The 16,611-nt window shown below is 36.9% G+C and overlaps 1 protein-coding gene across 2 annotated transcripts in view; it reads left to right on the top strand.

Moving 5' to 3' along the window:
* Positions 1 to 16,611, top strand: part of GALNT2 (polypeptide N-acetylgalactosaminyltransferase 2) — an 89,664-nt gene that overhangs the window by 40,436 nt on the left and 32,617 nt on the right. For both annotated transcript variants that reach the window (XM_015622630.3, XM_015622631.3), the window contains exons 2-5: positions 8,348 to 8,438; positions 10,308 to 10,461; positions 15,421 to 15,519; positions 16,073 to 16,140. In XM_015622630.3, coding sequence (XP_015478116.1) covers positions 8,348 to 8,438; positions 10,308 to 10,461; positions 15,421 to 15,519; positions 16,073 to 16,140 — 412 coding nt within the window. The remainder of the gene's footprint in view (positions 1 to 8,347; positions 8,439 to 10,307; positions 10,462 to 15,420; positions 15,520 to 16,072; positions 16,141 to 16,611) is intronic.

Genomic DNA, 16,611 nt, shown 5'->3' with positions numbered 1-16,611 from the left:
TGTATTAAGCTACTTGAATATTTGGGTTTCACATCTTGGAAAGCGCTCAAGTGAGAAATGAATATGCGCGGTAATTCTCAAGCAAGAGCTATGGACTTTGAAAGAAATATGCTGGGCAGATACTGTGTGTGTATCAAGCCATATCCTGTTTGGAAGCTGCTGCTATTTCTTCTTCCTTTCCCTATTCCAGAAACTGATCAATGAAAACAAACCGCCCCCCCCCCCAAAAAAAAGCCAACAACAACAACAGAAACCCAAAGAAAAAAGAAAAATATTACTTGCAAACATTAGAAGTTATGGGATAGGCATGCTACAATTATTGCTGCTGCCTAAGTATGTACTTCAAGACTTTTAAACTCACATCACATATAACAAAATGTTCTTTGTAAGTGAATATACTAGTCAGACTTTTTAACAAGCTGCAAATATTAAAGTTTTGTTTCTAAACCCTTCTCTTTTGCTGTTGAAGTTTTGGGGTTTTTTTTGCTTTCATATCTCTAACAGATCAGATCAATCAGCTCCTTTTGATTGATGATGATTTCTGATTACTGTATTATTGGATTTTTTTCCCAATCTAGTATAATTAAAAGAACAACTTAAACACCATTGCACTTACTGTATAAATCCTGTAACTGTGTCTGCACTGACAAATACTTCTGGAGTAGAAGGCTGTTTTCAACATTATTTAAAAAAAACCCATGAATTTACTTTTCAAGGAAATGTCTTTTGTCACCATCAATCTTTCCTTTTGGAGACTAAAATTGAGTGATAATAGCCTTTGATGTCATCCTTAATTTAAATGATCACTGTAGATGTTTTGTGATGTTTTATTTTCATAATTTGTGGCAGGTAGTGCAGACAAGTGAGTTTTTGAGACATGATAAATTTAACCAGAAATCCTGGATTCTCTTTGTGACCTGCTGCCATTCTTAGACGTGCTTATTCCTGTCTTTCAAAGCTACTAGTGCACTTGAGATTAAACCCTTCTATCGGTCGCAGTACCCTTTTATGTTTCTCCTACTCCTCTTCCTTCCCCTCTCTTCTTGCCACCTATCCTTGTACATTTATGCAGCTTCATGATTCGTGAGGATTGAGTGATCTTGGAAAAAACAGTAAAGCCTTTTCATGGCTGCTCTGTGGTGTTTTTGTCCATTTCTGTTCTGTCTGGTGTATGAGACCTTCCCCTCACTTCTGCTGCCTCTGTGGAGAGGTGACAATCAAGCCAGAGAGACCCGTTTTGTTTTCTGCTGCTTGGGCATTTCACAGCAGGTGCTGATTCTGCTTCTGTCTGTGGTGGCTTCTGTGGAGATGTCTGGCTGGCAGGGCTTCTTTTGGCATGGAAGACTTTGACAGAAGTAGCCTCTAGCAGGAAGATGTGTTCTTACCCACACTTTATCTGTGTGTGGGTGTGCGTGTCATTGCGTTGTCTTGGCTGTCAGTCTGACAAGCACTTTAGCTCTAACAGTGTTTTTTCACTGTTGAGCTCAAGGAAATGAATAGGGATGCTGTAGTTTCTGGGGTTTCTGGGTTTTTAGTTTCCTCTTTCTGATGGTATATTAGATTGTCAATTTTGTAAGGCAAGTAATATTTAATTCTTTGCTTTTCTGGTAGGTGGTAAGGTTGTCCCGCTTAGTTTTGACATTTATCACTGGGGTGGATGAAGTCTCTAGGTGAAAAGGAACATGGTTTATTAGAGGCCACCTGGAGCTGGGTACCTGAATTCTCACCAAGCTCTAAAAGTGTTGCAGGTTTGGGGTTTTTTTAATTTACTGACAGGTACTTACAGAAAAAAAAATTATTTTTGTAAAATGCTGAAATACAATCTTAAACTGTATAGTATATGTGGCTAATCAGTTAATCCAGTGTATGTTATACCAGTGTGGGTATTTGGGAGATAAGTCATGCTATTATTTTTAAGGAACTAATGAAAATTTGAAGATAATCTGAAATGTACTTGCTTGCAAATCTTCATATTTAATAGCTTATCTATACTTATTTCTTGAATAGTCTGACCTGCCCTACTTTGGGTTTCCTGTTGCTCCTTGGCTTTCGTCTGTTGTGTCCAGAAATTTAGTTGAACCAGAGCTTCCAGTTGATCCCAATTGCTGTACTAATAAGTCTTCATCTGCAAAGTTGCATCAGTCCTTCCTCAGAGACTATGAATACTTGTTTTCCAGAAACTTCAGTTAAAGCATTATTTTTGTTTAATCTATTCTTGGTTTAGAAAATGTCATGTTTTATAGTTGTTTTAGTACTTCAGGTAATGCCTGTAAGCTACAAAAAATGTACTTTACACTAAGTAAAGGTAACATTTACAGAGATGGTAGGACACCAAGGCATTTAATTTTGTCTAGAGAGTACAGCTTATAGTAATTGCCATTTTCAAAATGTTTTGAATGTATTCGCTGAGAGTATATCTAAACACATTTCCTGTATATATAGCCATCAAGGTGTAATCTTGATGCTTTTCCCTGGCTTTTCTTGTGAATATAAAATTGTCTTCTTATGAGAGCTGTGTATCTTCCTCCTGCTGGAAGCTTCTATTTTTGTTCTGAGTACTCAAATATATGAAAGGAATGTGCCTTTGACAGCAATTTACTTACACTGAATAAAGTAAGAATGAAAATTAAATCATCTTTGCTGTAATAATTTTTGACACTAACAGTGATAATCAAATATTGCAAAATATATAGTTTTTCAATGTTTTTTCTATTTATTTATGCTTCACTTCTTGTGCTTGGAAATATCTGCTTGAGTATGCTAAGCAGGTTGGCAGTCAGGGGAAATTAATATTTGTTTGTTTATGGGATATTTCCTGCTTGTCTTTTCTGTAAGAAGCAGCATTCCAGGCATTTTCAGAGGGTACTTTATCTTTGTTTTGTACAGAATGCTTTTGCTGAGAAGGGAAGAAGTGGCTGTCCCATCATGTAATTACATTAAATTGTTAGAGTGCTTGCCTGGCACGCAGGAAGGCTGGATTCATTTACTGCAGCAAGAGAGACTGGAGATGTGTTTCTGGAGATTTCTTGGGAGGCACAGTGAGTGCTGGATCAGAAAGCAAGCTGAGCTGGACACTGCACTCTGCTGAAGGTCCTCCTGTGTTGGAAGGAACTGGTGCTTCAGAGCTTTGGTAATGTGATAGATAACTAAAAGCTTGTAAACTGAATTGGGGTGAGAGGAAGGGGCACATATTAAATACAGGGGGAGATACTAAGCAGTAGCAAAGAAGCTTGGGCTTAGGCTTTGTCAGTGTCTTAGTCAGCTGTCTGATTCTGCTTGGCTTTGAGTCCTTATCTGAGGAGGCGCCTTTATGGTTGGTTTAGGGATGTGAACTTCAGCAGGCATTACACTGCTGCAGCACCAAGTGCTGCTCCACACAACATGGAAGGAAGTGCTTCTGCATGTCTGGTCCCAAGTACGTGGTCAGAACAGAAGTGTATGAAGTCCTGCAAGGAGTCACCTTGCAATGAGAGCCCCCCTTCCAAAATCATCAATTGGTTTGAGTGATCTGTACTGCTGGATGCAGCACAGCCTTGTGTTAGGCCAGCTGGATACAATAATGCTCTTTGAAGGTGCTGCCAGTATTTATTTTCCTCTTAGAAAACCACCAGTAGAAGAAAATCTGTCTGCAGCAGACCTTGCCTAAAAACAAGTTCTGAAACTGATATTAAGCCTTAACATGTATTTTGTCTAACCAAGATACATGTCTCAATTATTTTCTCTGAATGTCTACTTGTCCAGGTAGCACATAACTCCCAGTCATCTCTTGTGCCTAAATGTTGCTTGCTGTTCAGCATCTAGAATATGAGACGAATGGCTGGTATTGGGAGCACAAGCAGCTCCCACTTGAGATATTTCCAACCTCAAAGTGCTTTTCAGAGATCTGTGTTGAGTTGCTACTTGTAAGGTCTGTGTGGTATCTAAATGCATCTAAGGATGTTTCATGTTGTTAAGTTGTTCTCTTGATAGGAAGCCACCGTGGGGTTGAAATCTCTGCTATAATGAGATCCAGTTCGTAGCAGTTAAATGTCAAATCCGTGATACTTGAAACTATAATTAAAAGGAAAGGAAAAAGTATTGTGAGATAAAAATAAGAAAATCAGTAGTAGTTTAAAGAGTAGCTTTAATTTTTTTATATAGAAGCAATACCTAGGGATTTGGAACAGTTTAAAATTGGTTTTGGTGCCAAATGAAATAACAACTTAGGAAAAATTGCTTTGCAATGTTTATAAGGAATATAATATTCAATGCATACAAATATACCAAAACTAAAGGGAAGTGGTCTGGAAGATTTAATAACGGTAATGAAACTATCCGCTAATGTACATCTGTGTATAATTACAGCTTTCTAAACTCAAATTGAGTACTCTTAAATTTCTCATGGAATATGATCATGTCTTATATATGTGTAGAAATGCTATAAAAAAATGTTTGAATCCTGCTTTGAATTTGAACTACCTCATCCTTTCTCTGCTGCAGAGCAGCTGCAAATATGTAACGAATCATTTCCTGAAACAACATTTTTGAGTCTAGTTCTCAGAAGTGGACCTTGATGTTGCATCTTCAACGTATCTCAAATTCTGTCTTCCAGCTAGTCTTAAATGGAGTGAGTTGAGCAGGAAAAGAAAAGTGAGTGGTAGTAGCAAGGTTTCTCAGTAGATGTGGGTTTTCTGAGGCATGGAGAGCTTACAGTATCCTGAAAGAAAAAGTTGCTGCAACTCACTGATTAATCAGCCTAAGAAAACCTCCACCCCACCTTCAGTTTAGTCAATTTACTGTAATGAATTGTGCAAAGTTATTGCTGCATGGAATGTTTTCACAAAATGTTAAGTGTACATCCCTTAGTTTCAGAGCTTTGGGAATAGCAAAGCTATTTAGAGACTTGAATTTAAAAATTACATTTAATGTACATTTATTTGTTATGTTAAAAATATTAGTGTAGTATCATTGTAATATTTCCCACTGAATGGACTTGTAAGGTTGCAGTTTTGTTTCTTTGCATGTCTTCTAGTAGTGAATCAGAAATTAGTGGGAAGCAGTGACATGATGTGTAAAATTAAAATATGACAAATCCCTGCAACACTAGCATTTTAGCTGCTGTGCACTCATTTTCTTGTTGCTTTGTGTCCTGGCCTAAAAAAATAACTGCATGAACTATGACCACAAAGGTTTTATTCTAGCGGTGTTGTGTGTACACCTAATGTGTGGTTAATGTCTCTGCTAGTTGGCAGCTACCTTTTTATTTTTCAATAACTTCAAAGTGGTTGTCCATATGCATTTACGTACTAAGTTGTAGCCTGAAATTGCCAGTCCTTTTTTAAAAAATGTCAGGAAAATATTATTTTAAAGTATTAGTAGTTTAATATAGAAAAATACAGTAACCTTTTTAATTGTTATTCATTAAATCTCTCTCTTGTGCTCTCATGATTAAAGAGCTGAGCCTCCTTTTAAGCAGTTTAAGTTGCTTTCAATCTTCCCTTAAGCTTAGCTTTCTGTATGAATGAGTATTGTCAGTGCCAGCATTGTTGTATTCTACCAAGAAGATTACTCCTCAAAAGCAAGTGGCTTTTTGAGATCACATTAGAAGTTGGGATTTTGTTTCACTCGAGGCAAGCTGAAAAAGCAGCTCTGTTTGTGGTGATGGCAATATGGTAATGCCATTCGACCATATGTTTGATTCCTATCTAGCACCAAATTACCATGCTGAAGCAATTTGCAATCAAAGATATAAATAAACTAGTTGTGTTTATGCCTATGGTTTCAATAACTGCTTTTATCTCTTTTTGTGCTCTCAAGTTCTCAGTGAAGGATATAACATATTGTTTGCACCTAAATTGTAGGGATTTCCCACATGTACCTTCCAAATTCTTAATTGGATCAAAGTGCTTACTACAGAGTTTTAGCTAAGTTGATTTTAGAGCTATGAAGTCCTAATCTAGGGAACAAAGTTTGAGGTTAATATCCTTTTAATGCCCCATACTCTCCCATCACAATACTGTTTTGTAAGGAGTTCTAGGAGCCAAGCTGAACATCAAGAAATATGAAGTGGCAACTTCCATCCTGGCAGCTTGGCTCACCTGAAAATATATGAAGGCTGTACCAAGTAGTTTTCCGAACTGGTCAAGTTTATAAGAATTCAAAATAGCATTTAACCATAAGATTGCTGAATCTAACTTTGCCTTTGGTTATTTATGCTTATGTTATAAAAATAAAAAACACAACAGCAACAAAGTCTAAAGTGGAAGAACTTGGTAAATAATTACTCTCAATGGCACATGCACCTCAGCTAGAAGGATTAATAGGAAGGCAGAGTTTTACCCCAAAGACTTAAAGGAAGGGGGACAATGAGGAAGCACTCAATAGTTTTTGTTTTGTTTAATTACAGGAGAAACCCTTGCATTATTATTTTGATTGTTTAGCAGATGTTCTGCATTTATTTTTCAACTTTTGTGGTTTTTAGACCCATTATAGTCATCTGGAATAGTATAGAGCTTTGTTGAATTTTGCAGCTACAGTTGATACTTGGACTTCAGTGTTTCTGTAGTGTCCTTAAAATGATGCATGAAGCCAAATAATGAGTGAAATATAACTTCTTCAAAACACAGAAAGCATCTGTTTCACTGTGCTGGAGGGACTCAGTGCACAGTGACATATAATTTCCCTCATCAGTGTGAGTCATAAACATTTTCTTGAAATGTGCTATGTGGTTTTGGGAGTGTGTTTTTGTGTTGGTGTGGGTTTTCTTTGTTATTTTTATTGTTGTCCTAAAGCTTTCTTTAAGCAGAGGTATCAATTGTCCTCCCCAAGGCCCAGTATCCCAAAGCATGTACAATGGTGATACGTAGTGTAGGAACCTGTTAAAATTCCTTCTCTATGGGATCCTTGATGCATGATTCTATGAAAAGCATGCTCTAGTAGTACTCAAATTTTAACTAATTTAGCTGTATTTCTCAAGGGGGAAAAAAAAGCATCTGTATTTAGTTTTTAATTTCAGTATTTTAGAAATCTGTTGCCTTTTTCCAACATATTTCTAAATATTAGTGCCAACTTAGCACTTAGACACTTAAGCTGAATTTACACTGGGAAGTTCTGAGATTCCTGGGGACAAGCTGATGTGGTATCGTTTGTGGTTGAAATGCTTCCCAGCATAAGTTTGTCCTGTTCCAACTACTTACTGTTCCATCAAAGAATTCCCAGATGTGGCTTAGGAGCTGGGACAGCAGAGGCATTTTCCGGTATGCACTTCCATACACCATCGCCCTGCTCTGGAGATCCTGGAAGATTTCCTATAAGAGATGAGAACTGTTCTGCACTGCTTGGCTTCAGTGCACTCAGTGATGGCTGTAGGCATTGTGTTGTATCTTGCATGTTGTAGGAGAGGTCTTGTCCTTAGCAGGATTGTGCCAATGTAACTGGATTTATAGATGGGACTCCTTCAGTGCAGATTTAGAAAAGGAAGCATGATTTCTTTTGGCAAGTGTGCAAGAACAACAGAAGCTGATGACACTTAAATCAGTTGGCTAAGTGTAGTGTGCAAACTGGCATACAGTCCATGCAGTTGCTAGTTTGTGGGGTTTTTTTTGTTTGTTTCAAAGTTACCCTCTTCTCCACTTAATCCAAATGCATAATGGGGTAATTCCAGCTTCATATTTTGTTTTTTTGTGGTAAGAATGCAAAAGTGTGGTGGTTGGGGTTTTTTCTTTCCCTGTTGAAATGAAAATGAGATTTTTAGGTTCAGAATAAATGCTGGAAATTAGAGGAGGGCATTGGTGAAACTATTTGCCCCCCACCCATCTAAATCATCAATATCTCTGGAATCACAAATCCAGCAGAGTTGCCTGTGAGGCCCAGAATAAACTCTAATGAAATTAACACATGAAAATATTTTGGAAGTATTTTTCCAGTAGTTAGGATGCTGTTATGTATATAATTACTAGATAACCTGGTTTCTTTTTTCAAATAACTTTCTATTTAGGCTGTTCCTTGTTAGAGCAGGGATTTCTTCAGGTTTTTCTTAACATTTTTGCCCATGTAGCTCCTTGTAACATTACTGATTAAAAACAAAATTAAAAAACAAATTCCATCTTCCTTACTAAATGTCTTTCTTTTTTTCTTTTTTTTTTTTTTTTTTCCAAAAGAAGACATTTTGTGTGAATTAACTGTAGAAGTCTGACTCAATTTTTGATCTGTTTTTCAAATAATGGAAAAAATAATAATTGTTTCTCCTGAAATCCTTATTTTCTTTGACCACTCTAAGTTTAAAATCTGGAAAACCTCGTTTGCTTTGAAGGTTGAAAACTAAATTAAGATTCTTTGATTATTTTAAAGATTGTGTACTTTTTTTCAGGAGGACCCAAATGATATTGACCCCAAAAGGAAAGAATTGCGTGGCAGTGATGGGGAGGACAAGGCACAAAGTGTGGAGACACTACCTCCAGGTATTGCAGTAAGATTTGTTGTGAAATATCCATGGCCATAAAACATTTATCACTGAAAGCCATAAAACCCTGCAGTTGTTCTGATTCTAATAATTCTTTGTAGTTTGAAAGTGCTAGGATTATTTTAGCAACATGTACTTCTCTCTTCTTATAGCTTCAGCATCTTTAAATCTTACCTGCTTCACTGGTCCTTTGAGTTTAAAACAATAAGAAGTGTTGTTCTTTGCTAGTATGTTTGTCTTGTCCTTCAGTGGGTTTGAGATACTGTAAAGGCCTCTGGTACAGAAGTAGTCCATTTCTCTTGGTGGATGATGCTAGCAGGCAACAGACAAGTCACCTTGGGACTGTTATTTTGACTGAAGATTCAGCCAAGGTTCATTCTTCTTTAGGTTTTTTCCTAGATTTTGATTTGGCAGTTTTTTCCGAAGTGTGCTGCTGGTGTACTTCATTTTTTCTCATGCTTGCTGAGCATTTGTCACATGCTGGAAAATAACAGAGCAATGTGATTTTTATTTTGTTTGAGTGAAATCCTCATGTCTTGAGGATGAGTTAGGAAAATTGTTAAGGAATCTTCATTTCATGTGAATGCTTCCATAAACTTCTTTTGCTGCTTAACTGTTTCATATCAATGAGATTTCATATATTGCTACAACTGACATACTAAAGCATACAGAAAAACAAAAATTTAATTTGAATATTTTATACAATTGAAAAAGTTTAACCTGTGACAAGGACAACTACTGATCAGATAGCATCACAGGTTTTGCTTCTTTTCTGTTAATCTTCATGTTTTACTTACAAATATGTCTTGGCCAAACATTTTAAATACTGAGTTCTTGCAGAAAGAACTAACCAAAGCAAATTTTCTGTTAAGCAGCTGGGAAATTCCATCCCCAGGAACATGTGAAGTATAATTTTTCTTTTTCAGACATAGGCTCTCCAGGTGCAGTGTAAGCTCTTTCCTCCTGATGCTTTTTTCTGTATCCTTTGTCCTACTTTATCTACTAGCTAGTATCTTAGCTACTGTTTGGAGAATGGAACTAAGACTGGTTATCTATGTATACTTTTTTTGGCAAAGCCCTTAATTTGTGTATGTATTGAGAAGTAAATCCCCAAAAGATGCAGAGCTTGGCTTATTTAACTTGGTTTCTGGCAGATCTTTTCAGGTATTTGTTCTGCTTAACTGACGTGTCTATAAATTTTGCTTCTGGTGTTAGATCAGCCAATTTTGTACCTTCCAGCTGTTCTTATTTCCCCTTTTTTGAGTGTTTATGTATTCTGGACCAAACTTTATACTTTCCCAGTGGCCTTAAGTAGCCTGTTTGAGTATTAAAGGGCTTGAGAAGTGTCACAGGTTGAAATGGAGGGCTATCAGAAGCTGGAAGGGTTGAAACTAAAAGATTAAGTGTAAAGTTGAGCATGTCATGGCTTTTTTTCTCATTTCATATGTTGATTAGTAGTCTCTTATGGCCTGGTGTAACAGACAGGAGAATTGTTACTGCAAAGTATTATCAGAATCTGGAATCAAACATCAAAAGTGCTACAGACAGAACTATACACCCTTAAATCACTGTTCTCTTTATTTTTCATAAATATAGGTAAACTTCTGAATCCTTATGGCTGTGAAGCTTGCTATTCATGTTTCTGCAGATTCTTTGCACTGTTTAAAAAATTTGATATTAATTTGCAGGATTGTCTAGACAAATCTAATATGCAAAAGTAAATTTTGATGTTATACTCTTATAATAGTGCTGTTGAAGTTTAAATAATTACTTAATTAAATATTTCATCGGTTGTGTTTGGCTTACTGAATGTTGTTCCTTAAATCACAGATATTAAACTGGGTATTTCCCTGTTTTTCTCTTGTAGGAAAAGTTCGGTGGCAAGACTTTGATCAAGACGCCTATGTTGGTGCTACCGTGGTGCGATCCGGCCAGGATCCGTACGCACGGAATAAATTCAATCAGGTGGAAAGCGACAAGCTGCGAATGGACCGAAGTATTCCTGACACTAGGCATGATCAGTAAGTGCCAAACTGAGCCATGCTGGCTTAGATTAGCCTTTCTGTATTTATTGCTTGAGCTGCTTTTTCTGAAGCAGTTCTCCAGCTTTAGAAAGGACAGTAACAGTAACCTCCCTGCTCCTTGAACAGTGGATTAAAGAACAATACATCTTATTCAAATTTTTCTGTTTCCATGACTTCCATCCGTGTGTATTATATGTCCAAACTGGTGCTGCGTTTCAGTCTCTCTTTGTTCCTGTTTATCTGGTGGCATTTCTTGGTTTCTACATTTGTAAGTCTCTTTCACAGTGATGATGATCAAATAGTGTAGCAGGTTGCCCAGAAGTCTCCAGGCTTAGGGATATTCATTCAAAGCCCAGTGCAGAGCCTGCTGTAGCAGGCACTGCTTTGAGGGAATTTGGGCTCAAGAGATCTCCAGGGCCACTTTGGATCTCAGGCACTCTGTGATCCTGTTTGTAGGTGATGATTATCAGCTATAAACCTAAAGGAATCAATTTATTCACACCCTGGTAATCATAGGACCGAGTTATACTTCAGGCTGCTTGTGCAGTTTCGGGAAACAGTACCCTTCACAGTAAGGAAAGATATTGTTTACTACTGGTTAAAGAAGACCTTCATTTTAAACAGAATTTAATAACTTGCATGAATCTTGCTTTAAAAAAAAGTTGCTCATTAGGACTTTATGACTTAAAAATACAAAACCTAGTTGGTTTGGTTTTAAAAGCTAGGCAAGCCAGCTCGAAACATAAAATTAACCAACCGTATGTAGTTAATTTGACTGACTAATTCTATAGGTAAAAGAATGTACATTCACAGATTTGTAAATAGAAGTAGTTGAAAAAGACACCAGAAAAGGAAGGTTGCTGGTTTTTTTTCCTTATAAAGTTCTTTAATCAGAAATAGCCTAGTGAAGAAAATTTGTATAGAAATTCAGTAATTTTTTAAATCCCTTGTATTATAGTGGGAGTTTAGGTTTCTTTACGCAAAGTATTTGTAGATTGAGTAAAGCAAGTAATTTGTTTTGAAGTGAATGTCAAAGTAGGAAGAATCTGGTGTTTCACTTGCTGCCAAGAAAGCAGTGAAAAGCCTGTGGTGTTGTACTGAGGAGTTTAAAATTACTTCTGTGTTTTCTTCATAGCATATATTATTCTTCCCATGAGAAATGTATTCTAACTTTTTAGGTGAGGTATGCTTTTCCATGAGATCAAACTCAAATAACCACCTTTCAGAAGTTTCTATGATTCAGATATCCTGAATTTGGATTTTTTTTAGGTACTCAATAACCTTGAGGAGAGAGGGGGACATGAGCTAACAGACAAAGACTGTCCTTTGAGAATAACTTAGAGAGACATCTGGAGATAAATTATATTACAATGGCCATGTTTCTTTTAACTGTTAGTCTTGTGATTATATGCTGACTTGCTTAACTGTTTTGACTAAACAGAGCTGGAAAAGAACACAGAGAGAGAGATGTTGCTGGGGAAAGGCTATATCTGAGCTGGGATTATTACTTAGACTTTGCCATGGAGCAGATTTAAGTGCCTATCAGTCTGTGAATAGTCATCTTTTAAAGGAAAAAACCCAACAAAACAGAAAAACAAACTGAAGCAATCATTCTTACAAGCTGTCCTTAATGAGTCCCTGCCATGTTACATTTAATTTTCCTTTTATTTTGGGAAGAACTTTCACTGCAACAGCTGAAAAAGCTGTGTGAAATATTTGTTTGGGAACTGTGCAATGGAAAGAACAAAAGCAATGGCCATAGGAAGAATATCTGAGCACGTGACACTTCAAAGCATATTAGTTTGTAATAAAATTGAAGACAGCTGAATTGATATTAAGATCTCTTGTGGAGCTGTTGCAGTCTTCTTTAAGGAAAGAAGTCTGGGTGGAGAAATGCTTTGTTTCTTAAGTCACTTACTAATTGTATTGATGTGTCAAAGAGGCTTTTTGACTTAAAAGAAATTACATAGCTATGTTTTTTAATTGCTGAAATTCTCTAGAGTGTGTAGAAAGAGTTTATCAGGATTCTGCATTAGATATGTAGATGTGAGTGTAACTATGCATCTTTTAATACTATATGGTTAAGTCTTTTTTTACATCATATGAACTTTTTCTAGCAGGAAGACCAAAGATTTCCTCATGCTTTTTGTGAAAGCCTGCCAGCACTATCAGAAGACACTTTTGGTTCACTCGTTTTAGCTGCTTGCCTTTGTTTTAAGCGAAAGGAAGAAGGGAGAAACAGGCAGATGCAACATAAGAAAGGAAGTGGAGAGGACTCTGAGCAGGAACTACCACTTTGAACAACTTTAAGAAACCTCTGGGTTTCCTTTAGTTTCATGGCAGATTTTGGAGATCTAGAAAGTGAGTGATACACAAGTGAGTATCACAGTTGTAACAGGGAACTCGTAGAGCTGCCCTCCTGTGAGTATAAAATAGTTTCCCAAGTGGGATGAAGGATTAAATACTCTGGTTTTTGTGGACCAATGTTCACCATGTATGCTTTGGACTAGTGATTTCTGATCACATCTTCTAATTGATATGTTGTGATGATTTTTAGGAATTACTGCCAAGTACTATAGCTGCACTGAGTTGTGTTTTCTTTGTAATTTGGCACATATTAGAAGCTTCTGACTTCACACTTAAGTTTTATTCTTAAATAAGGAAGAAACAAGCCTTCCTGTGTCTTTAGTACCAGTTGAAGTGAATGTTCTCCTTGCACTGGTTAAAATGCATATTTCTGTCAAAAAGTGGTTTCAAACAAATCACAGAAGTTTTGGGGAAAATTGTTAATTAAACGATCTAGTCCAAATCTCTGGGGCAAAGAATGTACTTTTCATGTTTTGACTGATTTTACTGACCTATGCTAAACATTGAAGGTCTTCATTGAAGTTTTCAGTTCAAGTTCTATCTTAACTAAATATACTTTCTTATTATTCATATAAAATTGAAGTGCTGCAGCTTGGGGAGACAAAGTTTAATCTTTGTGCCTAAAATAATGACATTGTTTCTTTGGTTTGAATTTTAACTGTGGCCCTGTTGACACAGCAGAATAGAAGGAAGACTGATACTGAGTCAATTAAAGCAGGGATTTATGAAGAGCTGAAAACAGTAATACTTGTGAAACATTCTTCCAGTTTTATTTGGAAGTCCAGAAGGCTTGTTTCTCCCTCAGAAATACACAGTAGTGCTCTTCTCTTCAGTTTTCTTAAAATGGAGAGGCTTCATTGCCTTGAGTAATTCCCCCTAATATGTGATCTGGCTCAAGTGCTCTTATGCAAAGAGATCAATATAAGTTTAATATGACTTTTTAATTATTCTGATGCAAGTGCTTCATGTGATAACTGCATGCACAGTAGCCCTGTCCTCTGTGGGTAATTTGAAAGTTAGCAGAATAAAGAATATCTTCTTTGGCATTGCAGACTTTGGATTATAACAATTGTACGTCTTTTATCTATCTAGATGAATTGGCAGAAGCTCACAATAGAGGAGCTGCTCTTTATTTTTTGGGAGCATACAAGTGTTTGAGATTTATTTGTTCCACCCTGGGCACTAGTGACAAAGCCATCTTGTATGCCCACCACAGCCAGAGATGGCCCTGCTAATCTGACACAGCACTTGTAGGCTGGGCATACATAGACTGTTTTTATTCAGAGCTGGTGAGGTCACTGCAGCATGGTAACGTTCTGTTTCATGCAGGCACTAATGTGTGTGACACTATGGTTGTGTCATATCAAAAACACCCCAGGTTTTTGTAGGGTGGGCCAGGGCAAGAAGCACGTTGCTGCTTGCTTTGTGATTCCCAGAAGCTGGGGGTTGCATTGTTTATGGTGCATGTTGCAGATGTTTAATCAGGCATGGAGGGGGCTTTTATACAGGCAGAGGCCTAGTTTTAGAAGTGTGGGGGGCAAACTTCTCTTAAAAACTCGTTTGATCAGTACTGCGCCGTTTACAGAAATTGAATTGATGAAATAAGTACTGAAGTCAGTCACTGAATTTGCTCCAGGTGTATGCTAGTTGGGTTTATTCCTTCTGAAGACAAGTAGGCCTATGAAAACTACCTTTAATTAAAGGACATGGAAGAAATACTTCACTGGTGTGTGTCACTGCACAAATGGCAATCAGTATCATGACCTGTCACATTGTAATGCTTTTGGCTAAACTCAATATACGTTGTTTTCTGGTACTGTTAGTTTCTAATACAATGAGTGTAATACCTTTTTTAGGTTTATTTTATTGGATTAAATATCATAACTGTATATACTCCTGAAGGGTTCATGTTGGGATTTGCTTCTTTTACCTTATTATATTAATTTCAGGTTTCTAGAGGTAATGAGAAATGAGTTGACATAGATGGAATATTTCATTATCTTTATGATTTGGAAGGATATGATTTCGTGTTTAGTTGGCTCAGCATTGTCACAGCTAGCTCTGTTTTTAAGATTCTGAATGTTATGATCCTTACAAGTTCTCATTAGAATGAAAAACTAGTTTTATCTATGAGGAAGGTCAGGATGTTCCAGGAGTTTAAAAATAAAGACAGAAGTGAAACACATGCCATTCTAAAGAAGAAATGTGTGGTAGCCTGTGAACCTGTGCATTTTTGTTGAAAATATGCTTATTCCCTTAGATGTATTGAATGCTTTTACTGTAAAAGAAGGGTTCTTCATGCTCAGCTGCACAAAAGACATTTGACGTAGTGCAATGATGATGATGATGTGGTGACTTTTCTGAACCTGCCCATCTCTGACACTGACTTTTTAGTCTTTTGTGTACTAAAACAGTTACCAAAAGTGTCAAAAGTTAAGTTGATTGTAATCTCACTTGATAACAAGCTATTTCGTTCTTCTTCGGCAGTGTGCCTATGAGTTTAATAGATGAATACTTTGCAGTGAAGGCTGACTGCCAAGCCTGGGATGTAAAAATTATGTTGAAATGACAAGGTATCATTTATTTCAGGTGTCAACGGAAACAGTGGAGGATAGACTTGCCAGCCACTAGTGTGGTGATCACCTTTCATAACGAGGCAAGATCTGCCTTGCTTCGAACGGTTGTCAGGTATGCATAAGAGAGACTAATTTTTCCTTAAGGCCATTCATTTCTGTCAGGTTATGATAAGCAAGGGAAGTAACAACCCATTGTGTTCTTCTGAACTATTTGCAGAGGAAAAAATAAATCTTAATTTCATAGAGATCTTCAGTTCTTACATCCTGAAGTAGTGATGTTAAACAAAATTGCTCACCTTAACTTAAAGGAATGAAAGTATGTGACTGATTGCCAGATGATGCTTGGAGGCTGGCTCTTTCAAGAAAAAGTCAGGGTAGATGGATTCCCAGGTGATACTTGACTCAAAGATATCTTCAAAATTTCCATGTTGGACATTGTCTAATGGAGGCTGGAGTAGTGGGGGTGGGGGAGTAGGGAGGCAGGGCAGAAGGAACACACAAAATTATATATGTGCCTCTTTTCGTGCTTTCTGTAAGAGCAGGCCAACAGCTGTTGTTGAAACTAACATCCTGAGCTAGGTTCTACTGAAGCTTAAAAAGGTAACTGCTTTATGTTATGGAAAATTAACACTGCTGGAATGTTTTTTTGTTTTGGTTTGTTTCAGTGTCCTTAAAAAAAGTCCATCACATCTTATTAAGGAAATCATACTGGTGGATGACTACAGTAATGACCGTAAGTACTTTTACAGGGTCCTGCCTTACTGTGCTAATTCTGGTAAGATTTTCTGTAGAATGCTGATAGGTGACTCAGTTGAGAATAGGACACCTGAATAGGAGTTTACAGAGACTTGGCCAAAACCAGGTCTTAACTTTTCCATATCTGTCATTGTAGAAATGTGAAGTTTCTATAAATATTTACAGTATATTTTAATATTTCCTCTTAGTTATTGCTTCTCTGACTGAAGGACAAGAGTGTATCTTTAAAAAGAGCCATTTCACAGTATGTTATCTTAAGTAAAATTAAATCCCATAGGGCTTGCAACAAATATTGTTGTAGTGCTGTTTAAATGAATGCCTGTCTCCATCAGTCTCTCGGAAAAAAATCTTACTGAATCTAAAATAAATCACTGTCTTGTAGGTACTAGGGTGTCATGATATAAGTTTAAACAATTGAAATGGACATCAGAGTAGTATTTCTTAGAAG

The sequence above is a fragment of the Parus major genome, chromosome 3 (genome assembly GCF_001522545.3).
Source record: "Parus major isolate Abel chromosome 3, Parus_major1.1, whole genome shotgun sequence".
NCBI classification, from domain to species: Eukaryota; Metazoa; Chordata; class Aves; order Passeriformes; family Paridae; genus Parus; species Parus major.
Note: the sequence above shows the minus strand (reverse complement) of the source record. Positions and strands in the feature narration are given on the sequence as shown.